Genomic DNA, 21,931 nt, shown 5'->3' with positions numbered 1-21,931 from the left:
ATATATATATACACACACACACTAGTTATTCACAATTTAGAGATTCACAAAATATTAACCTATTCAGGGCAACGAAGTCACAATAACAAGCCCAAGTATTGTCGTATTGGAAAGCTTGAAGCATTTAGTAGCTTCCAACAATTAGGATTCAGTTTTTTTACGAATTAACATTCAGTTCAAGTTGCGTATGATTTTGGCGGCAACTAAGATTTCATTTTTTTATTTTAATTGTTATTATTTTTATTTTATGAGTATTTTCTTATTGGTTAAACCGAAAACCGAACCGTCAAGCACCAAAAACCGGTAAACCGATAAGAAAATATCTTATTGGTTGGTTATTGATTTTGCATATTTAAAACAAAAACTGATAAACCGAATCAATAACACATAAAACTGAACCGAACCGATCGATGCACACCCCTGCTCATGAGTTTAGCTATATTATTTATGCAAATTCTAATGGGCTTTTCAATTGATTTTGTAGCCCATTTACAACCGGTTATGGGCTCCAATCGGTCACATTTAATGGGCCGAAATATCTAAATGGGCCTAACATAGAGGGCTGATTTGCGCAAATGTCGTTTAAGTAAAAGAAAAATAACGTAAACATACACCTTATAACTTATCATATTTACTCAAATCTCTACTTTTACAAAGTAATTACAAAAATCTCAACAAATTATATATCTTCGTTGGATGTATAATGCGCTAATTATGTATTTCGACAGACCCAAAATCGAAAAAAAATGTAGAACTAAATATATATCTTTACAAAGAAAAAAATGTATCTTCATTGTATGTATTATGTATCTCGACAGACTCAAAATAGAAAAAAATATATCGTGATTTAACTATATATCTTTACAAAATAAAAAAATGTATCTTTGTTAATGTTGGATGTATCGGGGCAAATTACATATCTCGACAGACTCAAAATCGAGATTTTTAATAATTACGCAAAATATCGAAATTTTCTCTAAGTTTGCCTAAAAGATTTGTTAGCTAGGTTTTAACTGTCAAATCTTGTTGTATCATATAGTCAATGTCCATATGACTTAAAAGTGTTGAATTTAAAAGAAAATATTAAATCATCATTATCATATTATATATATTATGCATGCAACTAATTTTAATTTCTTGGTGTACACCTAGCTGTTTTCAGATTGAAGTTGCAACTGTTTTTAGTAAAATAAATTCCAGCTAAAATAAAACCATTTAATACCATGCAATTAGTTTTGTTTGCAAATAAAATTATCTCGAAATTATAATCTTGAGATTATAATTACTATGAAACTAATTAATTATCACCTTCTAGGTGAAATAAATAGCATCAAATATGAACATTAACCTAATCTCAAGCTTAACCATGACCTTATTTGAGCAGAGGCTGAACCACCTTTCATTGGGTTCTCGAATCATTTTCGACGAAAAATTATATCATTTTTATACTATTTTTAAATGGTAAAAATATTTCTTATGTATATATAATAGATGTTGAATCCCTTCGGCTAGTTCGTATATTTACATCTGAACCTTCTCAATGAAAATTCTTGCTCCGCCACTATTATTCAGTGGTGTAGTTATATGTAGTGAAGGATGGTCCGCTGAATACGCTTTATCAAAAAATTATACTGTGTTATATCGATCAACAATTATATTTCATACGGTTTTATCAAAAAATTATATTGTGTATATTGTATATTGATCAAAAAACATTTTACACACGTAGATAATAAATCTTGAACACCTTTGATGAAATTTCTGACTTCGTCACTAACCTTATCAATAAAACAAACAACTATATATAAAATTATACAAGATCTCTAATCATTTTAATTAATTCCTCGTGAAAAATCTTAGATTTCATTTTCCAACTTGATTTCCAAGATCAGTAATCTCAATCATGCAATTACTTGGCTAATCAACAGAAAAATATTTTTCAACTTGTCTGCACCAAACCAAATATATATTTTAATCATAAGAATCAGAAATACATATCATTAATTATAGATTAAATAATTAAACATACATCGACTTTAAGAATTTAAATTTGTAGATGAAAGTGAAAATTGACGATAACTTCATAAATTAGTTATAGGAAAAAACTTATCAGCAATCAATATTTACACCAAAAATATTCAATTCGATGTTACAGTCAAGATTTCCACTTTAAAAAAAAGTTGAAAAAAATGAAGAATTAAACTATATGAAGACGTCATAGAAATTCAACATCAACTAAATACAGAAAGGGAGCAGTGTGTAATGTATTTAATTTCTGCAGCAGGTTAGTTGGTTGATGAGGAATTTAGTTTAGTTTATCAATAATTAGGACATTATTATTGTTATATTCATTTATAATAATATTTATATAATTAATTAATTCTTATATGATTGCCTCACGAGGCACATGGGGTACTGATTTGTACGGCTCTGATTGGTCTGAAATTTTTGAAGACTTTATTGGAGGGATAATTTGACTTCACTATCACCATGAGTTGGTAGGGTTTGACACTAATTATTTTCATATTCGTCTCGTGGAATCATCAACTCTAATATTAATTGTTAGGTTTAAATATATAATTCAACGATATTTTTAATATGGTGTCATATTATCCTTTTTGTACTAAATTTGCACAATTTTTTTTTCAAAAGTCTCATACAATTGTTAAACGTATTCAACATTATATTTTATAAGTGACTTACTTTTCTTTTCAGCTATTAATGCGAAACTTCGTTAGCAAATTCAACATAAATTGCTATCTTTCCCCTCAATAATGATTAAGAATTTTGTTTGGAATAAAAAATGCATGCATGCCACATAAATTGAAATTGAGAAATTAAATACTGTTGCCTTTGAAAGTATTCAACATTTTATAAATTGTTTACTTTTCTCTTTAAGTTATTAGTGTGAAACTGGAAAGGAAGTTTGGGAGTAATTGATAAACTTGTTGTCATGTGATCGATTAGGAGGTCACGGGTTCAAGCATTGAAAACAACCTCTGGCAAAAATACAAGATAAGTCTGCGTACAATACACTCTTCTTGTAATGGGGCCTTTTCCCGAACCGTACGAATAGCGAAAGCTTTAATGCATCAGGCTGACCTTTTAGTAGCGTGGAACTTTGTTCACAAATTCAACATAAATTGTTATATATCTTTTCCCTCAACAATGTTTAAGAACTTTGTGTAGAATAATTAAAACGTGTGCCACGTAAATTAAAACAGAGAAATTAAGTAGTGTTGATCGATCAAGCAACTTTACTCTCTCTCTCTCTCTCTCTCTCTCTCTCTATATATATATATATATATATATATATATATATATATATATATTGTGTGTGTGTATTTTCATACACATATATGAGGAAAATAATTACGCTGTGTGGTAAATATCTGCATATTATGGTATATGGTTGTAGTTTAAAAAATTATGAAACGTTTCGATTAATTTTGTAGTAAATACACAATATATATACATGCACGCTAATAAAGTTCTGTAGTGCGTTTTTAGCTGATACAGTATACGCTGACACATGCAGGTAATATACCTAATACAACCGATGCTCGCACCTGCAATACAATTTTTTCGCTGATACAACTTATACCTACCTGATATAATTTTTTCATCTGATACAATAACTATAGCTACGTTTTATAAATACTCAAATTGTAGCTACATTTCATTGTTATTTAAGGATGACAACGAAATTAATTAAGAATATGGTCAACTAATCCAGCCCCATTTGACAGTGTTAGAATAATAATAATTTTCAATTTTCCTTTGCTCGAGCAAAGTGCAAACAAATTAAGAATATATGGTCAACTAATTGCATGCTTATTAAAAATAAATAAGTTTTAGACCTTGTCTATAAGAGATTTCAAAGGGCTTGTATGAATAAAATGTCCCTTGAATCTTAATTAATATATGTCTAGAAATTGTATAAGACTTAATCACAAACTAATTAAATAATCGATTAGAAATAATTAATTTAAGAGTTTGATAATAGTCAACTCATTATTAAAATTTTATAATATTACGTACATATAGTTTCAGGTGACGGGAGTTAAATCAATTAAACTAACAAATGGTTCTAAAAACTCAAGAAAAATGATTAGTTTAATTAAGGTTTCCAAAAGTCAAAACTCATGTATCTATTTTTAGATAAAGGAATTATAGTTTGTTCACATTAAAAAAATGATATGGTGATTAATTTTGCTAGCTACATCAATTCAACAAGGTGTGTGAAAAGTTTTAATATCATGTTCAAATTGTCACAAGGACAAAAAAAAAAAAAAATTATTTGGTACCTTATGGTAATCGGTGAGAGGTAATAATTATTCAATAAAATAGTTGAAGTGTGTTCGAGCTGTGTGTACATATACAGTGGCGGAGCCACCTTTGTTTCAGGGGCTCATCCGAACACCCTTCGACGGAAAATTATATTATTTTTATGCTATTTTTATATGGTTAAAAATATTTTTTATGCATATATAGTAGATGTTGAACCTACTTCGACTAATTTGTATTTATACTTCTGAACTTCCTTAACAAAAATTTTGATTCAGCCACTGTACATATATTCATCTTGACAAAAAGCCATCATTAGGACAATGATCAACTCCTAATGTCAAACCTTAGATGATTTATTTTCTAATTACATTTGTCATATGATATAATTAATGAGCAAATTAAAGCTATAACTCAAATAGATTTTGACTTCTTATATATATGTGTGTTTGATTAATTTATCTTAAATAGTAGCAATTTTGACCTCTTATAATTAATGTCTTGATCTATTTCTTTAATGTACTTGTAGTAGTTTGTCAATTGCCATGCATGTCTCATGTATGAATTAAGTAATTGCAAGACGAGAAAAAAGAAAAAGAAAAAAAAAAGAGAAAATGCTTTTTTAAGAGATTTTTAGTCATATTTGTAATTTATTATGCCAATATTAGAAATATAATAAAGCTAGTATATTTTCTTTTGTTTCGCTTAATTTTAATTTAAACAACAATAATAACAACAAGAACATACTCAGCGAAATTCTTAAGTAGAATCTATGGAGAATTGAGTATACACCTACCTATTGTTTATTTCGTGAAGGTAGAGATATCGTTTCAAAAAGACTCTCCACTCACTTAATTTAATGTCACGTTTTAAACTTCATCTCATGCCACGTTTAGAGTGTTTGGTAGACCAACATGGGTTGTGGTGCAGCGGATGGGGTTACTCCACCTTTAACCAAAGGTCGAGGGTTCGACTCTGGGCACGGAGAAAACTCTGTTGGGAGCGCTACCCCCCGAATTGGGCCCTACCCGGTGTGAATCCGAATTAGTCGGGCTCCAATGCGGATACCGGACACCGAATGGGAAACAAAAAAAAAAGAGTGTTTGGTAGAACAACAACACGACACTGACGCAATTCATGGAAAAGCCAAAAAAAAAGGGAAACTGCTCGGATGGTAAGCACGTCATACTTTCAATTCGAATGTTGTGAGTTCGAGTTACCAATAAAATCGTAAAAGGGTGGAAGCTCTTAGAAAAGAGGAAAAAAAAAAATTAAAAAAACCGCTCAACTTTGACTTATGAGAAAGAGGGAGTTGCTGGCACACATGTATCTGAAAGAAGCCTACGATATATAAAGCTTAATTATTTGTAGAATTTCATATGGAGAATGAAACTAATAAAAATTGAGAGATATTAGATTTTGCGAAAGAACTTAAATTAATTTGAATTTATGTCGTATTATAAAGTCCATTAATTAGATTCATTCTTTATCAAAATTATTTATACATAGCATAATATCAAATAAAAATGTACAACTAATGGATTAGTAATACACTAACTTAGAAAACATATCAAACTAACATATTAGTAATATACATCAAACTAATCATCCTACCAAACTACCAAAAGGAGGTCCGAATACGTATATTGATATCCAAAGTTTTAAGATTTTACTTGAAAATTAAAGTACTCAATTATCTTCTTGCTTTACTGGATGCTTTTCTAAGCCTTTTACTATTTTTTATAGATTTTTTATATAATTATATCTAGTCTGCCTCAAATTTATCGTTTGTCGGAGTACCAAAAAAATGGTTATAGGTCCGCCTCTAATTATTTACGAGGGAATCTGCATATTATTTTATGCATGGATTATTTATGCAAGTTTAATCATGAATTGATTATTCCACCTTCTATCCTCCATAAAATAATACATAGTTTCTTTATAACTTTATACATGTATTAGTTATGTGAATTTTTAAATTAAATGTAAAGGTTGTAATTGCCCACTTTCACCACTACTTTATATAAATTAATATTATTATAAATTCATTACATGTATCGAATTAGATCGAAAATTACTAAATTCACGTAAACTCATAACCGACACACTAGATCCACCCCTATCAAAAATATCACTTGTATGGCTACAAAGACATATCAATAAGAAAAACATAAAAAAATTTAAAGTTCAACAATAATTCAATGTCATTTTATTTTAAGGAGACTAAACAAAATATCATATATATATATATATATATAAAAAACTTAAGAAAACTAATTCTATTTATAACATGAATTCAATAATGATGTACAATATATGAGTACAAAAATCCAAATCCTTGGAATTAATTAACATTTAGATAACTAATCCAACATCATTCAAAATTGGACCCTTTTTTTCATCCGGTGCTTGTTATGGTTCGACTTATGCAGACTCGGTCCGCATAAAACTTGTTTATCCTTCGTTATTCATATTAGGGTTCGACTTATTCAGACTCGGTCCGCATAAGACTTGTTTAACGATAAAGGGATCCTGTTCATTCCACCGCATACGAATCTTTTGTCCTTTTTTGCATGAAATTATGTAATCTTTTGAGTGCAATTTCTAGTGTTTGTTCACTCATATTAGCAAAACAAACTCTAAACCAACCTGGTTCTGAACAATGACAAGAAGATCCTGGTGAAATATTCAATTTGACTTCACATAAAATTTTATTCCAAAGTTTTAATTCACATTCCATTGTTGGTTTTTCCAGCAATTGACTCAAATTCATCCAACAAAATAACCCTGCATTCCCTTTCAAACATTCAATTCCACTCCTCTTTAATCCATCAACAATCATTTCATATCTCCTCTTCAATCTATCGCGATTCGTCTTAATATAATTCCCAGTAAAATCGTCATCGGACAACATGTGCGCCAACAAATGTTGTGTCTGAGATGAAATCAGCGTAAAGCTCGACATCCTCCTCGCAGTTGTAACAACAAGGTCGTTGAATGAATAAATTGTACCAACACGAAATCCAGGTAGACCTAAGTCTTTCGATAGGCTATAAACGATATGGACTCTCTCTGAGTCTACGTACTTTCTAGAATCCAGAACCTCAGCAATGCTGACAAATTCCGAGGAACAAAATGCAGATCCTGAGTAGATTTCATCAGAGACAAGATGAATGTTTTTACGGACCGCGAAATCGAGTATTTCCTCAAGATTTGATCTTTGAATTGTTGCACCTAAAGGGTTTGAAGGATTTGTTATGAGTATACCTCTAACTTTGATTTTCTTGGAATTTGCTTCTTCATAGGCTAATTCTAAAGCCTGTGGTGTGACTTGAAAATTATTTGAACTTTCACAATGGATTGGAATTATTTTTACACCAGTTCTCCACCTTAAATCTCTATCAAATCTGTTAAAAAAATAAATAAAAAAAATTAGGATCATAAGTTATTGGGATGACATAACATAATTACTTGGATTGTGACTTGTCAGTGAATATAAATAGGGAAAAAAATGTTCAAATTTGCTTCTTTACTAAAAGAAATATCTTAATTTTATTGTCAAGTAAGAAGATTTAGAAGCTAAAAAGATTCAACATTTAATATATATGCATTAAAAAAATAATTCTGATTTTGTAAATTTAGTTTAATTTTCTTGTGAAAGGGGTTCAAATGAATCCGTTTGCATTTAGGATCTGCTTTTACCATATCTCTATTGGTCGACCCAATTCACCTCTTTGAGTAAATCGAGAAATGCGCAACTATCCCCCTACATACCCTTAAAACTAATTAGCAAATTGTCTAGTATTTGCCCTAAGACTTTTATAGAACAAGCAAATACGAAACGATTAGGGTATGTATGACACAACAATAATAACATATTCAGTGTAATTCACAGAAGATGTCTAAGATGAAACGAATGTACGCAAACCTTACTCTAACATTAAATTATAACATATTAAGCATCCAGTACCCCCTGAATAATGACCAAAGTTGCTACGACACACTTCAACATCACAGGGGTCCTATTACCCCTGAACTCAATTTTAGCGTATTTTTATCATCCTTTTGTGCTGTCTTGGCATCTTTATTACATAAAAATGGAGTCCATGTCAAATGTGTCACGTCAGCTAAAAAGGTTGATAAAAATACGCTAAAATTTAGTTCAAGGGTAATAAGACCCCCATAAAATTGAAATTTGTCGTAACAATTTTAACCATAATTCAGAGGATATTGGATGTTTTACTCTTAAATTTAAGATATTTCATACAGTAAAAGGGCATCTTTTGACTCATTTCCCAATAAAAAATTATACTAGTACACTAATAATTGTTTAATGTGTCACTCAGCTTTAAAAAATTGACAAAAGTAAGTTAAAATTTAGTTCGGAGAGTAATAGGACCTCGTAAAGTTGAAGTATTTCGTAACAACTTTGAACATAATTTAGGGGATATTGAATGTTTTACTCTTAAATTTAAGATATTTCATATAGTAAAAAAGGCATCTTTGGACTCATTTCCCCATAAAAAAAATACAATAGTACACTAATAATTGTTTGGATAAAATGGTTACTATAAATAATAATAATAATAATAATAATAATAATAATAATAATAATAATAATAATAATACTTACCCCGGATAGTAAGGTGTTGGAACAAGCAAAGCATCACCAGGATCAGCTAAAATAAATGTTAATAATTCATTAGCAGCTGTAGCACCAGCTGTAATAACAACTCTATCTGGATTAAATTTTGCCCTTCCACCTCTTATTTTTTCCATAAAATTTGCCATTGCTTTTCTAAAATTAAATAATCCATGATAATCTTGAAATAATGCATTTTCTTTGAAGCTAGAAAATCCACTTGATCCATAGTTAATTGCTTCTCCATTTTTTCCCAAGTATTCTTCTACCAAATCAAATGATACCTATATACAAATTCAAAAGAAAATAACATGTCAGATTAATTAGGAACATCCTAATAATGAGATTTATATATATTTATTAGCTTAATGATGATGTTGTTTTGGAAAGTCTGAGCAACATAGGTTTCTGTTGAATTTTGTGACCATCTTGGAGTCACTCGTAAAGGTGTTCTCATGTGATCAGGAGGTCACGGGTTCGAGTCTTGGAAACAGCCAAAGGCGGAGCCAGTGTTTCTACTTAGGGGGTTCAAAATCCGAAGAAAAAGTCACCGACTGAGGTTCAACGTCTACAATATATACATAAAAATCATTTTAACCATGTATTAATAATATAATTTTTCATCGGAGGGGGTTCACCTGTTACTAGGCTAGTTCCGCCTCTAGAAACAACCTCGGGCTGAAATGCAAGGTAAGACTGCGTACACTACACCATTATGGTGGGATTCTTTCTCGAACACCGCGCATAGGCGTAGCTTTAATGCATCGGGCTGTCCTTTTTTCAGTGGTCATCTTGTCTGAAAGTTTAAGCTTTTATAGAGGATAGTATGTATACTTTTATGTACTTGATTGAATGTGTGGGCCTGAGTCTTTTTCGTGACCAGACACGTAAAAATTCTTTTAATGTACCCCTAGACAGTACTCTAAGATCCTTTTTCAAACTTGCTTCCATTTCGAGCTAGAGAAAAAAAAGACAACTCGAATGGTACGATCCCTAAGTCACCCAAATGAAAAAAGGGATAAATAACATTCAGACTCGAACCCAAGACTTCAACCTGATACTAGTATCGTGTTGAACATGTGCGACTCTCTCAGTTAAAAAAAAACATCTCAAATGATACGATCTCTATGTTACCCAAATGAAAGAAGGTATGAATAGCGGTGAGGCTCGAACCCAAGAATTCAACCCGATACTAGTATCGTGTTGAACACGTGTGACCGACCCTCTCAGCTAAAAGTTTAAATCGTGAGATAACACACACCTTAATTATCATGTCACCGATAATGAAAGGAGGGATGTACAGCACAAGACTTCAACTTAGCTTACACTAATTAATATTACGTTGAATTGCATCGCTGTCTCGTTTAAAAGCTTAAACTATATGAGAAAATACTCTTTAATTATTTACTTAATAATTATTACTACTATTTATTATACCACTTACTTGATTTTCAGCCAATCCCATTTGAATTACTCCACATGGATTATGTAATTCATCAAATGGATCTTCATCATATGCTTTCCATCCTGAAAAATATGGTGAGTCTTCACCATGTGTATTTGAATTTGCAATTTTTGATAGCCCAACAATTGATTTTTCAATCTCAATAGCCATAATTATTTTTGGAATATATATATATATATTGCAAAAAACAAAAAATTATGAGAACTGTTTGAATGACATTTTGTGTCAAATAAAGACCTTATATATATAGTAAGAAAAAAGTGGACCCTCAATTCCAATTTTAAAATGATAAAATTCCTTCAAAATAACAAATGATTGATTGTGTATGTAGAGTAAGCAAGATCAAAGATCACCTTTTTACAAAAATGTTATATAGTTTAAAAATTAAATGGCTGGTGACAACTGTTATGGTTTTGTCATCTTTTTTCAAAGCTTGTATAAATCTGATCCCCACAGAAAATATGGTGGTTGAAATTTGGGGGTGGGGGGTGGGGGTGTTTAACAAAAGTCACATTTTCCTAACATTGTTGTTTGTTTCTTCTAACAAGTAATTAATATTGTGTTGAAAATTATTGTTTTTATTTCCCACCGAGTGTTCAGAATTCGTATTGAAGTCCCAATTAATTCGAATCTCGCATTGCACGGCTCATTCTGGAGAAAGAGTTTCCAACTGGATCTTTTCCATACCCAGGACCAGTGACGGATCCCACATCTTAACTAAGGGAGTTCAAAATCAAAAAATATATATTTGTTATATCTACACGAAAAATAATTTTAATTTTAAGTTTGTATAACTAATATAATTTTCTGTCGAAGGGCCCCTATTCAGGGCTTGAACCCGAGACCTCTAGTTAAGGGTAGAACAGTCTCACCGGCCACTACACCACAACCCATATTGGTGTGTGTTGAAAATTATTTTTTTTATTTCCCACTCGGTGTTCAGTATTCGCATTAGAGTCCCAACTAATTTGAATCTCATGTTGTAGGGTCCATTCTGGAGGTAGCGGCCGTAGCGCTCCCAACAAGATTTTTTCCCTACCCAGGACCAGTGGCGGAGTCAACATCTTAACTAAGAGAGTTCAAAAACAAAAAATATATATCTGTTATATCTACATGAAAAATAATTTTAAGTTTGTATAACTAATATGATTTTCTGTCGAAGGGCTCTATCCAGGGCTCAAACCCGAGACCTCTAGTTAAGGATGGAACAGTCTCACCACTACACCACAACCCATATTCGCATTAGAGTCCCAACTAATTTGAATCTCGCGTTGCAGGGTCCATTCTGGAGGTAGCACTCCCAACAAGATTTTTTTCATATACCCAGGATCAGTGGCGGAGTCAACATCTTAATTAAGGGGGTTCAAAATTTAAAAATATATATCTCCTATATCAACATGAAAAATAATTTTAATTTTAAGTTTGTATAGCTAATATAATTTTCTGTCGAGGGGCCCCTATCCAGGGCTCGAACCCGAGACCTCTACTTAAGGGTGGAACAATCTCACCACTACACCACAACCTACATTGGTGTGTGTTGAAAATTATTGCTTTTATTTCCCACCTAGTATTCAGTATTCGCATTAGAGTCCCAACTAATTTGAATCACCACAACCTATATTGGTGTGTGTTGAAAATTATTGCTTTTATTTCCCACTCGGTATTCAGTATTCGCATTAGAGTCCCAACTAATTTGAATCTCGCGTTGCAGGGTCTATTCTGGAGGTAGCGGCCGTAGCTCTCCCAACAAGATTTTTTCCATACCCAGGACCAGTGTCGAAGTCAACATCTTAACTAAGGGAGTTCAAAATCAAAAAATATATATCTCCTATATCAATGTGAAAAATAATTTTAATTTTAAGTTTGTATAACTAATAGAATTTTTTGTCAAAGAGTCCCTATTCATGGCTTGATCCCGAGACCTCTAGTTAAGGATGAAACAGTCTTACTACTACAACGCAAATCATATTGGTGTGTGTTGAAAATTATGTATATTATTCATGTGGTTGGTTTTTCTATTTCATCCTTAATCTATTTTAATTTATATTGTTTGATTGGGAGTACGAGAGTCAAATTAATTAATATTTAACATAAGTTTGGAGATAGAATTTTTAACTTTTCGAAAAAGAACATTTACATATTTATAAAATTATACATAAAAAATAGTATAAGTCATAATAATTACATACCAAGGACCTTGATTATGTAAATAGTTTTAATACCATCAATGCATGATATTTAAACTCAATTATACATGGTAATAAAATGAGTATTATACGTTTTCCCTATTGACAATGTGAACAACTTTTATACTTCTAAGTCATAAATTGAAATACATGTCAATAACAAGTAACTCTAATTACTATCAAGTTTAATATGCAACTTGAAAAAAAATAATAACTTGCTATAATCAGCTAAAATCCATTAAAATTGGAGTTTAACTAATATACGTTATTGATGTAAATAATTTTTAGTTACAGAAGTACAAGATAAGACTTCTTGTAGTTCGATTTTTTCCTACCGAACTGCCCTTTTATATAATCAGATTAAAATTGGAGTTTAACTAATATACGTCATTGATGTAAACAATTTTTAGTTACAGAAATACAAGATAAGACTTCTTGTAGTTCAATTTTTTCCTACCGAACTGCCCTTTTATATAATCAGATTAAAATTGGAGTTTAACTAATATACGTTATTGATGTAAACAATTTTTAGTTACAGAAATACAAGATAAGACTTCTTGTAGTTCGATTTTTTCCTACCGAACTGCCCTTTTATATAATCAAATTAAAATTGGAGTTTAACTAATAAACGTTATTGATGTAAACAATATTTAGTTACAGAAATACAAGATAAGATTTCTTGTAGTTCGATTTTTTCCTACCGAACTGCCCTAATCAGATCATACTTTATTATTTATAGTAGGTAACTTGCTTGCTTTAATAATAAGATTATTAATCTAACTTTTTTATAGAGTCTACTTGTAGTTACATTAGGATGATCTTATAGCGTAAAAGTTTTTTCTTTTTTTACGTATATAAGTTAGTAAACTCTTAAAATTCCTACTTTAAATTGATTTGACTACTTTTGTTTTGGCCCCATATTCGATATCTATATTAAGATTAATTAAATTTGAATTCACACCCGCCAGCAAGAAAATACACTAACACTATTTGAAAAAGTTTCAAAGAGTGGTCAAGTATAGCTTGATAGGGATATATACTAGCATAAGATCATTAAGATTCTGATTTTGGTGCAATATATATATATATATATAAAAATTTTTAAAAAAATGAAAGAAGATATTATGGCCCACAATGTACACTTACTGATTTCAATTGTGAAAGGCAATTTTAGCTTTTTAAGGATATGTTAATCATGGATTAATGATCTAATCATCAGTAGTTATCATTATGGTTTAATTAATATTATTGCTTGATCAAGTGTTAACCAAAACATTATCCTACACCATAATGGTAGACTATTATATTAATTAATATTATTAGTTATAATATTATTTTTAATAGTTTCAGTTATCACATAGTTTAACTCATCAATCGATGATGAAACAGATAAGATCCATTCACCTCTTCACTAAACGTCTCATTTGAGTTCCGCTTTAATGTGCCTTACATATGCAATGTGAATTTATATTTAATCAAGCTAGTAAATACCGAAAACCAAATTATTTCTACAAAAATAATTTATGAGTTACAAAATATCTTTATCAAATATTTGTAGTGCACTCATCATGACATGCAATTTTTTTTTTTTTTTACAAGGTCTATAATATAATGTGGTAGCATGGGCAAAAAGTGTAGGAGTTGGGATTATATTATTAGATTATTATGTGGTTTGTGAGAATTTCAACTAATTCCCTTAGCAATAAGTAAATTAAATCAAATATAATTTAGGTATGTATATAGGGGTCAATAGCCAAATTTTACTATAATTACTTGAAATGCGTTTGAATAATAGTTTTCCTTCTGATTGAATATAATTTTAATTATTTTTGCAGTTCGTCAATTAATTAGTTAATTATCAATATATTTTATTTAATGGTCGTATAGTAGATATATCGAGTTATCATTCATAATCGGTTCCTCACGCCTTCCTAACATATAAAGTTCGATAAACTTTAAATTTTTTATCTGCCATGTACAGTCTCTAGCAATGTTCAGGAATGCGTTCGCATCGTCGCATAATGTGAGGATGCGAAGCGTTGCGAGCCCCTCTCGCTGGTGCGGTTGGTGCGAGCACATCATGTTGATTTTATTTTTAAAGTCAATTTTAAATTAAAAAGAGAGTCACTTTGTGTTGATATTATGTTTAGGGTCAATTTTAAATTTTTAAAAAGGGTTTACTGGTGACTGTCATTGCTGCAATTTTCTAAGGTTAACTTTGTAGTCCATTGCTGTGACTGTTTCTTCTTCACTGTTCGACTGCCACTATTGCGACTTCTTCTTCTTCGCTGCTTTACTTCAATGATGCCCTCGCATCGCTTCACGCTTCGTGTAATGCATGATGTAGAGTCCTGTCGCTTTTTCCCGCATCACGCTTCCCTGAACACTGGTCTCTACTGCTCCTTAATTAATTTAATTTGATGTCATTTATTAATTTAATTATAGGGATTAGATAGTGTCTTAAAGTGCCTTTCTCAATAAGTAACTTGCTTACAATATAATAGTGTAAGATTCAACGAAGAATCATAAAATATTATTATATTCTAGTGTGTTAGGTAGCACTAGAAATTAAAGAGATACTGATAATAATTAAATCAATATTAATTATATTCAATCTTGAAGAATGAAATGTTCATTAATTAGAGACAATTTTAAGATATATATAAAATGTCATGACAAACTGAACTTTGTTTGAATAACATTACGTAATGGAATTAATAAGCTTAATTAATTTCTACTTTCTTATAGAGTATCAATTAAACATTAATTAATAAACAGCTAAACTGCTTTAACAGCTCTTTTTTAAAAAAAAAAAAAAATACAAAAGAAAAAATTATCCTCTAGAGTTTTATTGCGTTTTGAGTATAATATACTAAGGTCAAAATCTTTAAATCACGAGTTAACTATTGTTTTTAGTTCGTTATTTCAATCATAACCCGGTCAGTTTTGTAATTTGTAACCACGTGTTATACTCCTCTGAACTACATGTCAGGAGCGGAACTTCGAGTCTACCTACATATTCGATATAACTTAATCACTTTGATCTAAACCTTATATTTATGTTTAAAATCGAATTAATATACACAATTAGTTAACTTGTCTTAATTTCTCAATAGTTTTAGAAATTCAACTAATTCTAACAAATTCCCAAAAGTGTCCTTAATTTCAAATTAATTATAATCGCACACATATTAATTATCGCGATTAATTATCTTTACTTAAGCACAAGCTTGAGAACATCATTAGAGATTCAATTAATTAATCCACCTAATCACATCTAATTAACTGACATTATAGTACTTCTCTAATAATGTCAACTCGAATTTTTTTATTTTATTTTTGCAAATTATTCCATTACTTGTATGAATTAAACTTATAAAGAGAATAAATAATGGTTGACATTACTATATACTATCAAATTTTCAGATCTGCTAGCTATAATAATTTGTTTATGTGGAATCATTATATACCACAAGATTAAAACTAAATACTCCTTGAACCAGACAAAAATTTGTTATGAAAAAAAATTACAATTTTTTAATTTTCTTTTTAAAGAAATATATATAAGGAACATTAATATTCTTTGTAGTCCAAAGTTATGACACAAATCTTTTTAGAAGATTTAAGGACAGTAACAATATGACACTTGTGAAAAAAAACAATTAATGTTAATGATGATAAGATCAGAATCATATTAATTCTTGACTTTGGTTAGATATTAGAACAAAGGTTCTTTCATGAGATTTTCATGTTTAACATTTGGATTTTATGTTTAAATTATAGAGCATATATTAATAGAGTAAATATTCTTTTATATTATCAATAAATTTTAACATGTGATAACATATTATAGTTAATTATCATTTTATTGAATTATTAGTTAATATTTATCAACATATTTATCAATAATAGCCTCATAAATAATTTGATTGTGTAATATTTTGTTGTTTACATTTAAAGTATATAGAACAATGGAAGCTTTGGAGCAACGGTACGTAAATTATCTCCTAATCACTAATAGATCACATGTTCAAGCGACGGAAGTATTCACTAATCACTAGTAGATCACATGTTCGAGCGACGAAAGTATTCACTAATATTTTTATTTAGACTTTCTACGTCACATTTTTTTCGAATCTTACTAATAGAGGCAACCTTTCTTCTTTATACAAGCTTGAAACCTGACAATAATATGCTATGAGAAAACCATTTATTTAATTTTCTTTCTACCAGTTCGACATACATTTCCATGATTTTTTTTATTTTTTTTTTCCTTTACCTTTTCTTTTTTACTTAATAAAATTTACAATGTGTTTGGTGAGTTAATTTTTATATTTGCATGCATATAATAATAGTATATGTAGTGATGTCAAGAAAAATCCCTTTTGGTCTTTAAGCATAATTGAGAATCTATTGACGAAATCAACTAGAAATCCTTTTTAATGTTTCCTTCTAACAAGATGAGGGGAACATTTTTGGGTGAGATTTAGCGGTGTATTCAGAATTTTTTGAAGATAATGCTATTTTTTTATATTGATATCATTTTGATAAATAAATGTCTTGTAATATTATTTGGGGAAAGATATTCGTTCTTGTTAATCAGATTGCATGAACTTTGTATTAATCATCTCGCGCGTATATTTTGATGATAACAAGGATAGGAAGAAGGGGGAAGACTGTTGTTGAGGTTTTTATTCCAACTAGTCAGGGACGAACCTATGTTGAGTGTCAGGGTCCCTCAAAAAATTATTTTCTATATATAGGATAGAAAATTTACATCGGTGTATGTACATAAATTAAATTTTGAACCAGATTAACTGAAGACGTGAGACATCCCAGTGGTACTGGGCCGTGAGTACCTCCCCCACTTCCCAGGTTTTTAATTCTCTGTTGTAGTGTGTACAGGTACAGGCTGACTATATATTACTGCATTCCTTGAAATTGTATTTTATTGGCTTATTTACACATTTATATTTTTATTTTTTGATCAATCCCCCTGAAAAAAATCTTGAACTTGTCAGTGCAGCAAGCGATGAAACCTCTCGTTTTGACCCTATAGAATGAATGTGAAAAGCAGAATTCTTAAAATCGTATGATTCAGATACCTAACGAAAAACGAAATGAAGAGTATATTTAAAAAGTTGTTTTAAAATTTGAGGACTCATAAAGCATGGATTACTACACTATGAATGGGATTTGGTGTAGCTAATTACTTTGTAATATATAGTTGCATCCAATTAATGATATGTATGCATCCATCCACTAATGTGGGAGCCTCACAGCCGCACAAGGTGAAAGCAAAATAATAATCATATGGACGGCTATTTTAATTTTAATTTATTAAAAGGGCATGCATTGGAACTAGAGAAATGATTTGTACTTGGCAACTAGCAAAATCAATCATGATGTGATGAGATAGCCATGATTGCCTCATGCAAAAAGGCTTGGAGAATCAAGGCACATGCACTCAAATATAACAACATATCCAACGTAGTCTCATAAAATGGTGTCAGACTCTAAAGAGAATAGAGTGTATATACAAATAATACCTTTATTAATCGAGCTGGTTCAATCCGATACACCAATGTGCCTGATCCAATTTTTTAACCGAGCCAGTCCACAGAGCTCCTTGAAACAGACAGCCCAGCACTGGAACCTGACCCCAAACCCCTCCCCCCACCCCATCCTATTGATTCTGGGTCAGACCGATCCAGGTAGCATTTTGGGTTGGTCTAATCGGATCGCACCCAGTGGTGGAGTCAGAATTTTCATTGAGGGAGTTCAGAAGTAAATATACAGATTAGTCGAAGGAGGTTCGAACTTCAACATCTACAATATAATATATACATAAAAATATTTTTGACCGTGTAAAAATAGTATAAAAATAACATAATTTTTCGTAGAACCCCCTGATTACAAGGTAGATCCACCACTGACCGCACCGGCCTGACCTGACCCAATTGACGGGCTTAGATGAAGTAGATATGTTGTTTCTGATAAAAACTCGGTTCAAGATAATAACAGACTAAAAAAGACGTAATAAAAATATAAGAGACAATAGATAGTAACAAAAGTAACAAATAGTAGCAGACAGTATGCTCATGCACTCAAATACAACAACAACATACCCAATGCAGTCTCGTAAAATGGAGTTTGAAGAGAATAGAGTGTATGCAAACAATATCTATATTCCATAGGTGAGGTAGAGATGTTATTCCGATAGAAACTCAGTTTAAGACAATGATATACTAAAAGAGACGTGGTGAAAATACAAGACACAAAAAACAATAACAAAACAACAAATAGTAGCAGAAAATATGCACATGCACTCAAATATTACATTTTTAAAAATTAATGATGTTCATGATATGATACTGAAAACTTCGTTATAATAATTTTGATTTTAGCTTATATAGTATAAGAAGTCGATATATATGATTTATTTTAGAGGCGGAGCCAGGATTTCAACGAAAGGAGTTTCATATTCATAAAAACTTAGGATTTCAACTAAGGGAGTTTCATATTCAAAGAAAACTCCGTCGAAGGGGGTTCAACACCTACTATAACCACATAAAAAATAATTTTAATCATGTATATATAGTACATTTTTTTGTCGAAGGGGTTCAACCGAACCTCCCAACAGAAGGCTGGCTCCGCCCCTGATTTATTCGAGTTTAGTATAGTTTACACCAATGAAGAATTATGACTTTGACAACAGCGAGAACTATTATTATGAGTGAAAATAATGCAGTTATCTAAAAAGAAAAAGAAAACACATGTACAACAAAATTATTATCTAACTGAAAGTTTAATTTTAATCTTGTGGTCTCAAATATGTCACGTGAAAAGTTAAAGTTAAAGTATTGTAAAAAAAATTATTATTCTTTTTGAAACGGACTAAAAAAAAAGTAGATCGTTCTTTTTTAAACGGAAGGTGTAACATTATTATGGTGTCTTTTCATCGAAATATTGGTTATCTTTCAAATATTAATCGAAAAGTGGCTAACCCGTGCGATATTAACCATGTTTGATGGACAATGGCAGTATTTGCTCCTTTTGTAGCCCAATAGCAAATAATGGGGGCCCAAATCACCAAACATTGTACATTTACTCCATTCCCAATTTTAAGGCCCATTTCCACAGCCCAATAATCTATCGTATTGTATTGTTTTGATGAATACAATATTTGACTATACTGTATATTTTTACGGGCGTTGCATAATGCAACGCAACCTACAAGAAAAATAGAGTAAGAGGTAGAACTATTATTAAAAAGTAGAGTAGAGAATAAATTAAGATTATTAGATGATAAACAAATACAATACAACAACAACAACAAACCCAGTGTATTCCCACTTTGTGGGGTCTGGGGGGGGTAAGATGTACGCAGTCCATACCTCTACCTCTGATGAAGTAGAAAGGCTGTTTCCGAAAGACCCCCGGCTCAAGTTACGAGATATCAAACAAACACATAGTACAGCACAGAAGCAGATGACATAACATAGATACTGCAGCCATAAGGAATATAAAACAGAGTAAAGCAGGAATGCAGGAATATAAAGCAGAGGAAAGCACACAGATTCGTAACAAACATAGAACACGGAACACGGAACAGAACATTGAAATACGGAATCATACCAGGAATACACCCCCACCAATTACCTCCCTACATTAGCGACCCGAACAGGCCCTAATCCTCTGCCGTAATTCGCGTCTTCCAGACCTTCCTATCTAGGGTCATGTCCTCGGTAAGCTGTAACTGTTCCATGTCCCGCCTAATCACCTCACCCCAGTACTTCTTCGGTCTACCCCTACCCCGTCTAAAACCATCCAACGCTAGCCTCTCACACCTACGGACCGGGGCATCCATGCCCCTCCTCTTCACGTGTCCGAACCATCTCAATCGTGCTTCCCGCATCTTACACTCCACTGAAGTCACCCCAACCTTCTCCCGGATAGTCTCATTCCGAGCTCTATCCCTTCGGGTCAGTCCACACATCCAGCGCAACATCCGCATTTCTGCCACCTTCATTCTTTGGGTGTGGGAGTTCTTAACTGGCCAACACTCCGCTCCATACAGCAAGGCCGGACGGACTACCACCCTATAGAATTTACCTTTAAGCTTGGGCGGCACCTTCTTATCACACAGCACCCCCGATGCAAGTTTCCACTTCATCCATCCCGCCCCGATACGGTGCGAGACATCCTCGTCAATCTCACCGTTACTCTGGATCACGGACCCGAGGTACTTGAACTTATCCCTTTTCTTTACCTCCTGCGCTTCTAGCCTCACCACTACCTCATTCTCTCGCCTTACGTCATTAAACTTACATTCCACATACTCTGTCTTGGTTCTGCTCACCCTGAACCCTTTAGACTCCAGAGTTTGCCTCCACAGCTCTAATTTGTCGTTCACACCCCCTCGCGTCTCATCTATCAGGACTACATCGTCTGCAAAAAGCATACACCACGGCACCTCCCCTTGGATACGCCGCGTTAACACATCCATTACTAGCGCAAACAAAAAGGGACTAAGAGTAGATCCCTGATGCAATCCTGTCAGGACAGTGAAATGCTCTGAGTCTCCTCCCGCCGTCCTCACCTGGGTTTTCGCTCCCTCATACATATCCTTAATTACTCTGCTATATGCCTGCGGTACTCCACTCACCTCCAAGCATCTCCAAAGCACCTCCCTGGGGACTTTGTCGTACGCCTTTTCTAGGTCGATGAACACCATGTGCAAATCCTTCTTCCTTTCCCTATATTGCTCCACCAACCGCCGTACCAGGTGAATTGCCTCCGTCGTCGAGCGGCCGGGCATAAATCCGAACTGATTTTCCGAGATAGACACTATCCGTCTCAGCCTCACCTCGACCACTCTCTCCCAGATCTTCATAGAGTGACTCAGTAACTTAATCCCCCTATAGTTATTGCAACACTGAATGTCCCCCTTATTCTTATAGAGGGGGATCATGGTACTCCACCTCCACGCCTCGGGCATCTTTGCTGTCCTGAAAATTTCATTGAACAATGCAGTCAACCACCTTACACCAGCCTCTCCAACGAACTTCCAAAACTCCACCGGTATCTCATCCGGCCCCGTCGCCCTACCCCTTCGCATCCTGCGGACTGCCTGTCTAACCTCGTCTACCTTAAAACGTCTACAATAGCTAAAATCCCGACACTCCCCTGAGTGCTCCAGTTCCCCTAACACAATAGCTCTGTCCCCCTCGTCATTCAAGAGCCTATGAAAGTACGACTGCCATCTCTTCTTTATGTGGCCGTCCTCCACCAACACTCTACCGTCCTCCCCCTTAATGCACCGCACCTGATCGAGGTCACGACCCTTCC

The 21,931-nt window shown here is 32.4% G+C and overlaps 1 protein-coding gene across 1 annotated transcript; it reads right to left on the bottom strand.

Annotated features, from left to right (window-relative positions):
- Positions 1 to 6,592: 6,592 nt before the first annotated feature.
- On the bottom strand, positions 6,593 to 10,584 carry LOC107841837 (1-aminocyclopropane-1-carboxylate synthase 7). The gene is made up of 3 exons (XM_016685685.2): positions 10,374 to 10,584; positions 8,921 to 9,213; positions 6,593 to 7,694 (listed from the first exon to the last, which is right to left on the bottom strand). Exons 1-3 carry the CDS (start codon positions 10,542 to 10,544, stop codon positions 6,824 to 6,826), a joined length of 1,335 nt encoding a protein of 444 aa, XP_016541171.2. The 5' UTR covers positions 10,545 to 10,584; the 3' UTR covers positions 6,593 to 6,823.
- Between the last annotated feature and the right edge of the window lie 11,347 nt (positions 10,585 to 21,931).

The sequence above is a fragment of the Capsicum annuum genome, chromosome 9, assembly GCF_002878395.1.
Source record: "Capsicum annuum cultivar UCD-10X-F1 chromosome 9, UCD10Xv1.1, whole genome shotgun sequence".
Lineage (NCBI taxonomy): Eukaryota > Viridiplantae > Streptophyta > Magnoliopsida > Solanales > Solanaceae > Capsicum > Capsicum annuum.
Note: the sequence above shows the minus strand (reverse complement) of the source record. Positions and strands in the feature narration are given on the sequence as shown.